Source organism: Sapajus apella, unplaced genomic scaffold (genome assembly GCF_009761245.1).
Source record: "Sapajus apella isolate SASKATOON/1434 unplaced genomic scaffold, GSC_monkey_1.0 scaffold44, whole genome shotgun sequence".
Taxonomy (NCBI): Eukaryota; Metazoa; Chordata; class Mammalia; order Primates; family Cebidae; genus Sapajus; species Sapajus apella.
Genome location: NW_022436984.1, coordinates 965,491 through 978,860, shown reverse-complemented (window position 1 = coordinate 978,860; position 13,370 = coordinate 965,491). Strand labels below are relative to the sequence as shown.

The 13,370-nt window shown below is 55.9% G+C and overlaps 1 protein-coding gene across 6 annotated transcripts; it reads left to right on the top strand.

Annotated features, from left to right (window-relative positions):
* Positions 1 to 1,077: 1,077 nt before the first annotated feature.
* SLC30A3 (solute carrier family 30 member 3) lies at positions 1,078 to 11,496 on the top strand. Of its 6 annotated transcripts, none has more exons than XM_032301312.1 (8): positions 1,078 to 1,325; positions 6,381 to 6,562; positions 7,177 to 7,323; positions 7,419 to 7,572; positions 8,124 to 8,322; positions 8,583 to 8,688; positions 8,957 to 9,091; positions 10,035 to 10,907. In XM_032301312.1, exons 1-8 carry the CDS (start codon positions 1,093 to 1,095, stop codon positions 10,181 to 10,183), a joined length of 1,305 nt encoding a protein of 434 aa, XP_032157203.1. In that variant the 5' UTR covers positions 1,078 to 1,092; the 3' UTR covers positions 10,184 to 10,907. The 6 variants fall into 6 exon arrangements, with proteins under 6 accessions (XP_032157203.1, XP_032157200.1, XP_032157202.1 ...); XM_032301309.1 differs by lacking the exon at positions 7,419 to 7,572 and adding an exon at positions 1,875 to 1,934 and having other exon boundaries at positions 1,294 to 1,325; positions 10,035 to 11,496; XM_032301311.1 differs by lacking the exon at positions 1,078 to 1,325 and adding an exon at positions 2,078 to 2,527.
* Positions 11,497 to 13,370: the final 1,874 nt, after the last annotated feature.

Here is a 13,370-nt window from a genome sequence, read left to right as displayed (position 1 = left end):
TTTCCTTACATAAATTTTCAAGTGAAAGTTGGTATTCCCACCGCCAGAGCCCTTGGCTTCTGGAGGCGGCACGTTTGGCCACGCGCTGCAAGGAGCCTCTGCCTTCCCCGCCTGCTGGCTCCCGGCGGGGGCGGGCGGGGCACGTGCGGGCGTCTGCGCCCCCTCCCGGCACTCGGGGCGGCTAAGGAAGGGAAATCCCGGAGGAAGCCATTGTTTTGTCCCCTGTTGTCGTCATTGACTGAGCCTTGCCAAGAATCCCGTTACCCGCATAGGGCCCCTCCGTTTCTCCCCATTCTCAAGCTCACCCGCCCGGGTAGCTACAAGCCAGGCTATCGCATCTGAGCCGCAGAGTGCGGTGGCCCCTGCGTATCCCAGCTCCAGGGCTCAGAATTGGGGAGAGCCCTAGGATGGGTGCGGCGCTTAGAAAACCGACGGCGCCGGGCCGGACGTACCCGGAGCCCTGGCATAGCCAGGCAGGGACTTGGGTTCCACCTTGGCTCTGACAAATAGCCAGGCAGGGTGACCTTGGCAGGTGGCTTCCCCCTCTCGCCGCATCAGTGTCTCTCCCTGTGACCCAAGGAGGAACAGGGGTCCCTCAAGTCCCGCGCCTTACGGGGAGGTTGGAGGGAGAAAGACCCCTCGCTCCCTTGCCCCGTCACCCTGCGTGGGCTTTGGGCTGGGCCTTTGGGGGAGAGGCCGGGGGCGGGCGCGGAGGAGAGGCTGGCGCAGGCGGGGGCAGGGAGGGCGCTTGCAGCCCCTGTCGCTCTCCCGTGTCGCTCCGCAGCCACCGTGCAGGACAGTCCTTTGCACGCGCCTCCCGCATACCTTGGCACGAGCCAAGCTACACTCTTCCCCCGCCGGAACAGCCAGCCCGCCGCCCAGCTTGCCTAATCCGTTTAAGCCTCACCTCCTCCGCGAAGCTCTCCCGGGTTAACCCCATCACTTCCAACACTGTATCTGGCACATGCTCCCGTTTTTGTTTTGTTTGTTTTGTTTTGCAAGTGCACTCGTAGTCTCCTTGGAATAACAATGTTGAGAGTAGGTGTCTGTCCCCAGAACCCTAAGTTCAGGACGCCCAGTGTGTTCTGAAAGATGCGGTTGATGAGTTTCTTGCCTGGGCTCACTAACCATTCCCACCCTCCACGCTTCCCTATCCCTGCTGACTCTCTCCCCTCCTCCTACGGACCCTCCTCTTCACAGACTGTCACAGCTTCGAGTGCACAATCCTCTTCCTACCCCTCCCATTCTACAGTGGTGGCAGGTGTGAGGGGAGAGAACATTGAGTATTTGAAGCTTCGACTTGAGGCTCGGCCACCGACTTTGCTGTAAGTCTCTCCCTCCCCTAGGTTTTAGTTTGCCCCAAATGAGGCAAAATGCGGTAATGCTCGGGAGGGCGCTGCAGGTGTGGAGGATGGGAATCACTAGCTGACACGCTGTCCCTCAGCCCCACTCCATAAACAGTGGCCGTGACACCAGCGAGGCTACTCGGCTCCACTGGCCGCCCCACCGGTAAGAGGACTGTGCGCGCTCTCCAGTCGCCAGTGCAGCGTCCAGAGCCAGGGAGAGAAAGAGGATGGGCGTCCAGGCCGGGCCCTTTATTCACAGCCTACATGACCTTGGACGCTTACTTCTTCCTTTGGGTCTCAGTTTATTCATTTGAAAAGCAGGGATAATAATGGATTGGAGGAGAGCAGGAAGCTTGTCACCCAATGTTTCTGTATGAAAATAAATGATCATTAGAGGTACAGTGATTGGCAGCAGATTTGTCTCATGAATTCCGACTCCAGATCCTCCGCAGAGGGGTTTCTGGAGTCCCTGGAATCTCCCTATGTGTCACCGCTCACCTCACATTCTTTCTGGTTCTCCGGAGATAGGTAATGGGTACGCCTGTTTCTGCCTCCGCGTGAGGACTGGGGCCACAGGGTGACGGCGTGGTGGGCAACACTCCCGTGCGGGCACGCACAAAGTGGTGGTCGTTGGGCGAAGATTGATCATGAGGTCCCTGGGCTTGAGGGGCTAGCTGGGAACCGGTGGGCGGGGCTTTGTGCAGAGGTGGGGCTAACTCGCCTAGGGGATGGGGCTGTGGAGCTGAGTTCTCCAGAACTCGGGTGGCGGGGCGCTCCCGCCGCCCCCACCGGGGTCTGGGGAGGGGAAATGGGCTTTGGCCGTGGGGGCGAGGCTTAGGCGTGGGGAGAGGCTGGGGAGCCTGGAGGCGGGGCTTCGGGAGCTCGCCCCACGCGGGGCGGGGCTCCGGCGGCAGCGGGATCTGCAGTTCGGACTCCGCGCGCCACAGTCGCTGCAGTTCGCTCCACTCTGGTGGCCCCGCCGCCCTGCGGGGAGCCCGGGCATCGCCGGGCTGCTCGGACTCGGCGCGGGGCCGGCCCCTCCTCTCCCTCTCTCGGTGGGGCCTAGACGGTTGGGGCAGCAGGAACATGGAGCCCTCTCCCGCCGCGGGGGGCTCGGAGACCACTCGCCTGGTGAGTCCCCGGGACGGCGGCGGCGCCGGAGGCAGCCTGCGTTTGAAGAGGTAGGACAGACCTGGGCTGGCCCTCGGCCCGGGGGCACCACCCCACTACCCTCCGTCCATTTCATTGTCTCCCTCGGCGCGGACCCTGGCTGGCATCCCCGCGCACCGCTAGTCCCTTGGCTCCGCTGAACCCCGCTTCATCCGCTCTGGCCGCACGGAGCGCCCGGCCGCAGCAGGCCTGGACCCCTGCCCTCGACCGCCGGTTCTGTCTCCTCCTCATCGCCTAATTTCCTCCGGTGAAGGGGCCCCGCACCCCGCGGCCGGCGTCCCAAGCCGCCGGACCCCTCCAACGCCCCCGCTGCGCCTTCCTTCCCTGGCAGCGGCTGCCGCTCCGTCGGGCCGGCGCCGGTGCCCCGAGGTCCGCATTGCCCTGGGCCCAGGGCGGGAGCGCCTCGCTGCCCAGGCTTCAGAGCTCCCTCTGTAGGCCCTGGGGCTTCCCTCCGCGCACCGGGGCTCCGGGCCCCCCATCCAGCCTCGGCCAGCTGTTGGCGCCGGGGCCCGAGGATGGGCCGGGCTCTGCGCGGGTCCTGCGGACCCCTGCGGGGCGGGCAGCCGCCGGGAAGCGAGGCGGCGGCAAGGAAGGAGCAGGTGCGGTCTGGGCAGTGGGGGTATTCCCGGCTCCGCACAGACGGGGCCGGGGGCGGCGAGGTGTGAAATGAGGCTTGTGGAGCGGCCGGGACAGCGCGCCGGGGGCGGCAGGAGAACCGCCAACGCGCCCCGGCGGCCCCCACGCCCGCTGCCGCCGCCGTCAGCCAACCCCTCGGAGCGGCCGCCCGGCTTCCCTGGCCACCCCCGCGGGCCATCTTGTCTGTCGGCTGACCGTCCGTTTGTCTCCAGAATTTGGCAGGGTCTCCGGCTTTTTCTCTTCCCCCATCTCTCTCAGTCTTTCTGTTTCTCTCCCAATCCCTCTCCCTTTGTCTCTTACGTGGTGCTTCTGGCTCTTTCCTTGGGTGGGGGCCTTCAAGCCGGGTTGGGGGCGGGGGGCGAGCAGAAAGGAGCGGGACCTCTTCCTGCAGGGGCCTGCAGAGGCGCGGTGGGGGCTCTGCCATGGGCCTGGCATCTCTTCAGATATCCTTTTGACTTTGCTTCAGCCCCTGCTACGTCACCCTTCCTCCCCACTCAATATTATCGGTTGTTTGTTGGGGGTTTCAGAGGGCCAGGGAGAGGAAATGGCCTTTCCTCGTCTCTAAACAGCATGTAGACACCCCACATGCACACACCCCCACACACCAACAGCCAGGCTTCCTTAGTGCCCAATTTATGCAGAACAAAAGGGAGCAGCCTGTTGATGGGTGGCCACCTTGATGCCTGGCTGTGCTGTGCCTCACAAGGCCGGGGAATGAATCTTGCCCACTGCCCCCAAAGCCACCCAGCCTCTCCTCTTCAGACTCGCATCTCCAACTCCAGCCCATCTTCACTCTCATATGACCATTAGTCACCAAATCCTGCAGCATTTTCTGAAAGGCGTTTCCTAACCTACCTGCCCCTCCAGGGAAGCTCTGGCCTGGTCTGTTCTAGACCGCTCCATCTCCTCTCCTTTCCTCTCTTCCTCCCATCAGCAAGGTCATCTCAGTGCTCAGGAGATATTTGTTCGACCAGTCGGTGGATCTCCCTTTATGTTCCTTTGAGCCCAGCACTTTCCTCCTCAGCCCTCCTGACACCTCACGCTTAGACTCCATGCCACACACCTCATCTTTGTCAGTCTGCATGTCGCGAACACCCTTCACCACCTGTGTCTCATCTCCTTAAACATGCCTTCCTCTGTGAAGTTCTCTGAGCCCCCTGTGAGGGGGTGCTCCCTCCCCTGCACCCCAAAGTGCTTTGTTCATAACCCTCCTAGCATCAGCCTGCCCTTGCGTAGTAAGCCATTTGTTACAATCTGTCTCTCCCACCAGACCGGGCTTCATTATGTGTGCTCTACCCGGCACACCTCATTGAACGAATGAGGATCGGTTTCACAGCCTCCTTCACCACCCCATCTCCTCTGGAAGCACACCCAGCATCATACACAACCAGATTTTAAGTCTTGAATGGGGCTTTGGAAATTAATCCAAGAAATTAATCTATCAGTAAAGCACCAGATGTTCCCCCTACCTCCCTTAAAACTCAGTTCACCCACTTGGCAGTCCCACTTTGCAGCTATGATCACGTTTCTATCTGGAGCCATCGTTTTCACTCGTGGGTATTCTTGTCACACCTCCATGAGTATTTCTAGTACTGTATTTTCTATTTAGGTCCTGAATTCTGTGGAAGATTCTGTTCTTGCTGGGTTCAGGTTGGGTAGTGGCGGGGGTGAGAATTGGACCAGAATGGACTTAGCACTCAGCCTGAGCTCACTCAGCCTCTGGCATCCCCAGGTGAGGCCCCAAGCCCCATACATTTGTGAAGGGAGGCTTATGATACCATGCAGTTAAGGTGATCTCTGCTGGGTGCTTACAGTCAGACTGAAGTCCAATTAACATGCTTCTCCCACTGTCATCCTCAGCTGTAGCAGGCTGTACCCCTTCCTCCCCATGACAACCCCAGGTCCGGAATCTAGCCATCAGTTCTCTGTGCCAGGAATCAGACTTTTTGGGTCCCAACATTCCACTTCCCTCTTAAAGGGCCACGCTTCAGCTGCATGTCTAGAGAGGGAGGGGGCAGGATCTGGGAGTGGAGGCTCTGGGAGGTGGGCCTGGAAAGGAGGCACACTAAGGCCAGGATCATGTGCGGAGTCCCACTCCACAGTTCATTCTACCTTCCCATCATACTGCCTTCGCGTGCGTGGCATAGCATTCACCTGTCATTATCAAAATCCTTCCCATTCTTCAAGGCCTTTCTCATGTTACCTCCTGCAGCTGTTTCCCTGATTTCCTCATTATTTCGTCTGGCCTCCATCCCCAGAACGCTGATGGCACTTTAACTGCTCTAATGACAATGGCTACCTTCACTGCATATCATAGTATAGGCACACATTCACCCTGTTCACCAGACACTCTCAGAGATCAGCAGGAATCCTGCTCATTTTGGGGTGCCTAGCATAAGAAATTGATTGTGTTGGGGTCTATTCTCAGTTCTACCAACTATCTGGGTTGGCCTCCATGTGTCCCCCCACTCTGTGAACCTCATGCTTCTAACTTAATAAAATGTTAGACTAGAGCCGGGTGCAGTGGCTCATGCCTGTAATCCCAGCAACTCAGTAGGCTGAGGTGGGAGGATCGCTTGGGGCCAGGAGCTCAAGTGTGCAGTGAGCTCTGATCACACCACTGCACTTCAGCCTGAGCAACAGAGCGAGAACCCATCTCCTTTTTTGGGGGGTTGGGGAGATGGAGTCTTGCTCTGTGGTCAGGCTGGAGTGCAGTGGCTTGCTTTCAGCTCACTGCAACCTCCACCTCCCTGGGTTCAAGTGATTCTCCTGCCTCAGCCTCCCAAGTAGCTGGGATTACAGGCACATGCCACCACACCCAGCTAATTTTTTTTCTTTTTTTTTTTTTTAGTAGAGATGGGGTTTCACCATGTTGGCCAGGATGGCCTCGATCTCCTGATCTTGTGATCCGCCCACCTTGGCCTCCCAAAGTGCTGGGATTACAGGCATGAGCCACTGCACCTGGCCGACCCCATCTCTTAAAAAAAGTTAGACTAGACCACCTGTACGGTGCTTTCCAGCTGTAAAATTCTATGGCTCTGTGTATGGAAGGAAGAGGGAGACTGGGGTCTGACCTGTTCATTTAGCCCCCATCTCTCATGTGGCCCTCTGCCAGCACAGCTCCAAGATACCACTAGGCCTACGGAAGGAGCGAGAGATGGTCTGATGAGGCCAGTGAGCAGGCCAGCCTGTGGGCCAGGCCCAGTTGAACCATGTCGCTTGCCTCAGTCTCTTCACAGAGCCCTCAGAGCCTGTCACTGAGGAATCCAAACCTGTAGAGATGCCCTTCCACCACTGCCACAGGGACCCCCTGCCACCGCTGGGGCTCACCCCTGAGAGGCTGCATGCGCGGAAACAGCTGTATGCTGCCTGTGCCGTGTGCTTCGTCTTCATGGCAGGGGAGGTGGTCGGTAAGTTGGGGAGCAGCCCCTCAACCCCATCCTCCCAACACCTGCCCAAGCCACTCTCCGCCCAGAGTCCTAGGGATGTTCCTGGGTGTAGATGCAGAGATGGGGATGGCTGGGATAGGGGAGCTGGGTGCCCAGGACTCAGGAAGTAGGAGGGGTGATGGACAGAGCACCAAAGGGAATTCCAGCTGAGGTCTGGGGCCAGTGGGTCAGGGCTGACTCCTTTTAAAAACCCTATTTTCTTGTTATTAAAATAAAATCCATCATTGTAGAAAAATTATAAAATACAGATGATTGAAAGGAAGTACATAACGGTAGTTAACAGTAGTTACTATACCTATCATCCCATCACCTGAGAAAGCCCCAATTCATGGCCGGGCATGGTGGCTCACACCTGTAATCCAAGCACTTTGGAGGCCAAGGCAGGCGGATCACCTGAGGTCAGGAGTTCAAGACCAGCCTGACCAACATGGTGAAACCCCATCTTAAAAAAAAAAAAAAAAAGGAAAACCCCAACTTACATTTTTGGTGTATATCCCCCAATTTATTTTCCATGCCTATACACACTACATGATATTTTCTAAGTGGAAGCAGACTCCATCATTTCACCCTGGCAGGCGGGTATCTGGCACACAGCCTAGCCATCATGACCGATGCAGCCCACTTGCTAGCGGACGTGGGTAGCATGATGGGCAGCCTCTTCTCCCTCTGGCTTTCCACCCGTCCAGCCACCCGCACCATGACCTTTGGCTGGCACCGCTCAGGTAAGGCCCTTGCATGGCTGATGACTCTCCAGTCTTGCCAGAGGGCACCTCTCAGGGTCCCGAGCAGGTCTCTGACAGCTTGTCTCCCCCCGCAGAGACTCTGGGGGCTTTGGCCTCTGTGGTCTCCCTCTGGATGGTCACTGGCATCCTCCTGTACCTGGCCTTCGTCCGCCTGCTGCACAGCGACTACCACATCGAGGGGGGTGCCATGCTGCTGACCGCCAGCATTGCAGTCTGTGCCAACCTGTTGTACGTCCCAGTATGGAGCAGGCACCTTGTGGGGCCCAGGGCAAGGGGTCTTCATCCAAGATGGGAGAGCTGGCTCTCCCCTCCCCATCAGACACATGCATGTACACACACAGTTCTCCCCGGGCTGCCCTGGGTGTGCTTGAGAAGGGTCTGGGCTAGAGACCTAAAATTCAGCCAGCAGATCTCTGTTAAGGGCCTGCCATGGGCCAGCCACTCTGATGAGGGCTTTCATCAACATGATTGCACTGAAACCACACAGCCACTCCATGAGGTGCGTAGTATTACCCCTAGTTTACCATTAATGCAGTCAATCCTGACAGGTGACTTGCTCAAGTCACATAGCTCTTTAGGTAACAGGGCCAGCGTTCAAATCCCTGTGTGGGGCACCAAGTCCAGTATTCTTTCCCCTAGGCTGCATTCTCTCTTTCGAAACAGTTTTCTTCCAGGGGCGGGGAAAAGGCTGCTGGGGAGGTGAGAGAATGGGGCATGGAGAGAGGGGCATAGGAGGCAGGAGCAAGCCCCTGGGCTGAGCTGCTCTGCCTCCCTCTCAGAATGGCCTTTGTGCTGCACCAGGCTGGGCCTCCCCACAGCCACGGGTCTAGGGGAGCAGAGTATGCACCGCTGGAGGAGGGGCCTGAAGAACCCCTGCCCCTGGGGAACACCAGCGTCAGGGCAGCATTTGTGCATGTGCTGGGGGACCTCCTGCAGAGCTTCGGGGTACTGGCTGCCTCCATCCTCATCTACTTCAAGGTACTGTTGTTGGAGACCTGCCCCAGCCTCCTCCCCACAACTCCACATGCCAGCCCCCTTCTTCACAGGTGCCAAAGCCTCCTTCCCCTCCTTCCAGCTCCTTCCTCCCACCTCCCAGGACTCTCCCAGACATGGGTCATGTTCCCTGTCCCCTCTGCAGGGTTTTGAGGGGCCTCTCGGGTCCTGTTTTTTCAGGATACCCCTAGATCTTCCTCTGAAAGGTCCCTGGTTGTTGGGCTTGGGGATCTCTTTCTCTGCAGCCTCAATACAAGGCAGCTGACCCCATCAGCACCTTCCTCTTCTCCATCTGTGCCCTTGGATCCACAGCGCCCACCCTCCGAGATGTTCTTCGAATCCTCATGGAAGGTGAGTCAGTCACCACTGCTCCCCACCCCTGCATCCCTGTCTGACTTTACTCTTGCACTGGGCCACTACTTTTTTCTTGGAAGAGAGTACAGGAAGAAGGCCTGGCTCATGGGGTTTGTTGCTTGGAAGGAGGATTTGGGCATAGGGTGAATTGTAGGGGTCAACAGGAGAGTGGATACAGGATAAGGGAGGTGGAGTCCGGTGGTGGGGGTGCTGCTTCTGAGCAGGAGTGGCCCGGGCAGTAAGGCATGGCTGGTGCTGGTTGCAGGTACCCCCCGCAATGTGGGGTTCGAACCTGTGCGGGATACACTGTTGTCAGTGCCAGGAGTCCGGGCAACCCATGAGCTGCACCTGTGGGCCCTTACGCTCACTTACCACGTTGCCTCTGCACACCTGGCCATTGGTGAGTCCCACTGGCCCCAGCCAGTTACTACCTGGAACATACCCCACCTCCAACATGGGACAATAGCTTGAGTTACTGGGACTGTTTCAGCTGTTCTTGATCTGCCTGTTTCTCTGTCTCTCTCTCTCTCCCTCTCTCTCTCTCTCTGTCTCCCCCCCACACACACACACACATACCACACATGCATGTGTGCTCATGCATGCTGGAGACAAGGAGTCATGGACGCAGCGTTCTAGGGGCGGTTTCACCCTCTTTGAAGTAACACAGGGAACCAACAATCCTTTGAAAGATCATTAGTACCGACAGGTCTCGTGATGGGGCACAGTTAAGTAAATGATGGCACCTCCATCCTGAGGTATCACATAACTGTTAAAAATGATGCTTATGAAGACTGTACAGAAACTAGGAAAAATGTTTATGGTATAATGCTGAGAAAAAAAAGCCTAATATAAAATTACATCTACATTATGATTCAACTATTTAAAATATATATGGTGAGTCATGAGCTGACAAAGTATTTTTGGGTTCCTTCCAGATGCAAGAAGCAATCAGAGACATGCAATTTGGATGCCAAAAATATTATAATTTGTGGGATATTTGATGGTAACTCTAGAGGGACAATGAGACAGATATTTAACATCTGGATTGTCCTGGGAAATCGGGTGGTATGGCTGCTGAAACACTGAACTGTATGTGGATACTCAGTGACAGGAGAGAATAGGAGACTAGGAACAGTGTAGTGTGTTAGCACCGTTGATTGGGGTGAGTCTCTCCAACATTTGATTTGACATTTTTATGCTGTTCATACAATACAGAAAGAAAAGCAGGCTCCTATTCACGCCTGGCTTTAATGCTGTGCAGCCCCTTTCCCTGTCCTTATCTCAGCCCCCGCCTGTTCCTGACTCCCCCGGGATGGATGCCGCCTCTTATCACTCTCCCACAGACTCCACTGCTGACCCTGAAGCCGTCCTGGCTGAAGCCTCATCCCGTCTCTACTCCCGGTTTGGATTCTCCAGCTGTACCTTGCAGGTCGAGCAGTACCAGCCAGAGATGGCCCAGTGCCTGCGTTGCCAGGAGCCTCCCCAAGCCTGAGCCATGGCCCTGCCCTCACCCCACTGCCAGGCCGAGGCTCAGCCCCGGACTCTCAGGATCTGCTGCCCTGATCACAGAGACGGGACCGAGCCAGGCCCATACCCCTTCCTCTCTCCTTCCTTCCACCTGCCAGTTCCCCCAGCCTCAGCCCCAGCCCCGGCCCCAGTGGGCAAGACCAAAGTGTGGCGGGGAGTGGGGTGGGAGTCAGGGGAACAGATGTGACCAGTTCAGGGGCAGGGACTCCTGGGCCTTAGTGTGGCGGGGTGTGTTGAAGGCCTGCAGTGCCCTCTCCCCATGGTCTGGAAAGCCACGAACATCCTTTCCCTGCAGTCCATTTGTCTGTGTGGCAGGCTGGCTGGCTGGCTGGGGCCATCTGCCTGTCTATGTGCTGTTGGTGTGCCTATGCCTGGGGGAGGTCAGTAGGGGCCCCCTCCCCACATGGCGCTCGCTCTGTCTATGCAGGGGCCCCGAAGCCCGCACTTTGTCCGCGTGTCTTAGCCCTGTGGTTTTGTCTGTGTGTGTGTGTGTGTGTGTGTGTGTTCTTGGTGCTGTAGCCTGTGTTTCTCTGTGCCTATGTGGCTGTGCTATGGTCTCTATGAGTCTGCTCCATGTGTCTGTTTGGGGCTCTATCTCTCCATCCCTCTGTTGGTGCTGTGCCCTTGGCTATCCCAGAAAGAGGGAGGACTCCACTGCAGCTCCACCAATAAACTCATGTCTCACTGCATCTTTCAGCCTGTGTGCTGACTCCTCAAGAGGGGGAAATTGAATAGGTCACTTGAGAGCGACAGAATCCCTCCTGTCCCTTCCCAGCCTCTGGAGTGACCTCCCACAGACCTCTTGTCCCTTCCAGTCCCTCTCCAGCCCCTCCACCCTCAGATGTAGGGTAAAAGCCACCAGTCTCTTTACTCCCTTTCCCGTGGTTCACAGCACGTGTGGGTCCTTGGCTCAGGGAGAGCCCACATGCCCTGGGCTTGGTTGCAGGATAAGGCTGGAAGGCAAGGAGCCAAGGAACCCCTGAGAGTCAGTCATTCCCAGAGGTCCCCACATGCCATTGGGCCTCAGGCTGGCTGGAGGGAGGCTGGGTCTCTTGGAGGGAGAGTGGCTGGACCATATAGCACTAGTGTAGACTTGGTTCTCAGGCCATCTAAGGTGTCTAGCAGTAGGGACCCCTCAACCCTGACAGCAGCCAATCCTGAGTCAGGTTTAGGCTGTGAACACCAAGGACCTCTTTTACACCTATTCCCCCTTTGTCTTAAGAATTGCACATTAAATCACATTTAAGACACATTAAATCTTAAAATCAGGCTCCTTAAGGGATTGTTGATTTTCTCTTTTAAAATTATCAAACTCAAGCTGGACATAGTGGCCTGTGCCTGTAATCCTAGCACTTTGGGAGGCCGAGGGAGGAGGATTGTTTGAGCCCAGAAGTTCAAGACCATCCTGGGTAACCTAGGGAAACCCCTGTCTCTACAAATAATTTTTTTTTTTTTTTTTAGACGGAGTTTCACTCTTGTTACCCAGGCTGGAGTGCAATGGCGCGATCTCGGCTCACCGCAACCTCCGCCTCCTGGGTTCAGGCAATTCTCCTGCCTCAGCCTCCTGAGCAGCTGGGATTACAGGCACACGCCACCATGCCCAGCTAATTTTTTGTAGCTTTAGTAGAGACGGGGTTTCACCGTGTTGACCAGGATGGTCTCGATCTCTTGACCTCGTGATCCACCCGCCTCGGCCTCCCAAAGTGCTGGGATTACAGGCTTGAGCCACCGCGCCCGGCTTCTACAAATAATTTTAAAATTACCTGGGTATGTTGGTGCACACCTGTGGTCCCAGCTACTCAGGAGGCTGAGGCAGGAGGATTGCCTGCGCCCAGGAGGTCGAGGCTATAATGAACTATGATCACTCCATTGCACTCCAGCCTGGGCGAGACAGCGAGACTGTCTTAAAAAAATTAAAAAAATATATCAGCTGGGCGAGATGGCTCATGCTTTTAATCCCAGCCAGCACTTTGGGAGGCTGAGGCAGGCAGATGACCTGACCCTAGGAGTTCAAGACCAGCCTGGGCAACATGGTGAAACCCTGTCTCTACAAGAAATACAAAAATTAGCTGGGCATGGTAGTGTGTACCTGAAGTCCCGGTTACTTGGAAGGCTAAGGGGGAGAATCACTTGAGCCCAGGTAGTCAAGGCTGCAGTGAGCCATGATTGTGCCACTGCACTCAGTCTAGGCCACAGAGTGAGACTGTGTCTCAAACATGGCGAAACCTCGTCTCTACTAAAAAAATACAAAAACTAGTCGGGCATGGTTATGGGTGCCTGTAATCCCAGCTACTCAGGAGGTTGAGGCAGGGAGAATTGCTTGACCCTGGGAGGCAGAGGTTGCAGTGAGCTGAGATTGTGCCACTGCACTCCAGCCTGGGCAACACAGTGAGATTCTGTCTCAAAAAAAAAAAAAAAAAAAAAAATCAGACTCTGTGCTTTGATTTGAGATCTAGTGCTTTAGGCCTTCCCACCATGTTGATAAAATCCCAGCCCAAAGCAAGAACATTGAGCATTTTCAATAGCCCATGCATATTTCTGTGGGCCTTCCTCATAATGGAAATATCTTTATTATCAGATTATTATAAAAGCAATATACATTTGTTTTAAGGGTCCAACAAAGGAAAAGTATATAAAGTAGAAAGTGAATGTTTCCCCTATAATCTTACTTCCTGAGAAGGCTGCTAATCCCAGTATGGGGTCAGTATTTCTACATAATAACAGAAGTGGGGTCATTTTATAGGTGAGATCATATAACCTGCGTTTATGACTCAACCATGCAGCCTAGACTAATCTTCCCGTGTCAAGACCATAGATTTCATTCCTTTTTCAAGGTGAGGCCTTTGGACTCATCAGAGCTAGCCCCCTCTCTAATGTCCAGCTGGGAGCCTCAGCCCAGGCTGGGTGAGATGCCGCTGCCCACATCAGGGCGTGGGAGGCTGGCGAGATGAAGGGCTGGCAGTCCATCACAGCCGGCGGCAAGGCTGCCCCAGCTGCTCGCCATGCTTTGCTGGTTCCTGATACTTTCTCATTTTACATCTCATTGATTACAGGCCCCAGGTGACAGGTTGGGGGTGGGGAAGAGTGAGGAACTTGAGGAGAGGGAAGGAGGGTGGGGAAGAGGAGGACTCAATTTTCACCTATGAAATGCT

What these genes read in the sequence shown, in the direction of transcription:
- SLC30A3 (XM_032301307.1), top strand. Translation starts at nt 2,433, where the DNA reads ATGGAGCCCTCTCCCGCCGCGGGGGGCTCGGAGACCACTCGCCTGGTG. An exon ending in CTTTGGCTGGCACCGCTCAG is followed by an intron (nt 7,324 to 7,418) that starts GTAAGGCCCTTG and finishes CTCCCCCCGCAG; the next exon opens with AGACTCTGGGGGCTTTGGCC. An exon ending in GCAGTCTGTGCCAACCTGTT is followed by an intron (nt 7,573 to 8,582) that starts GTACGTCCCAGT and finishes CTTTCTCTGCAG; the next exon opens with CCTCAATACAAGGCAGCTGA.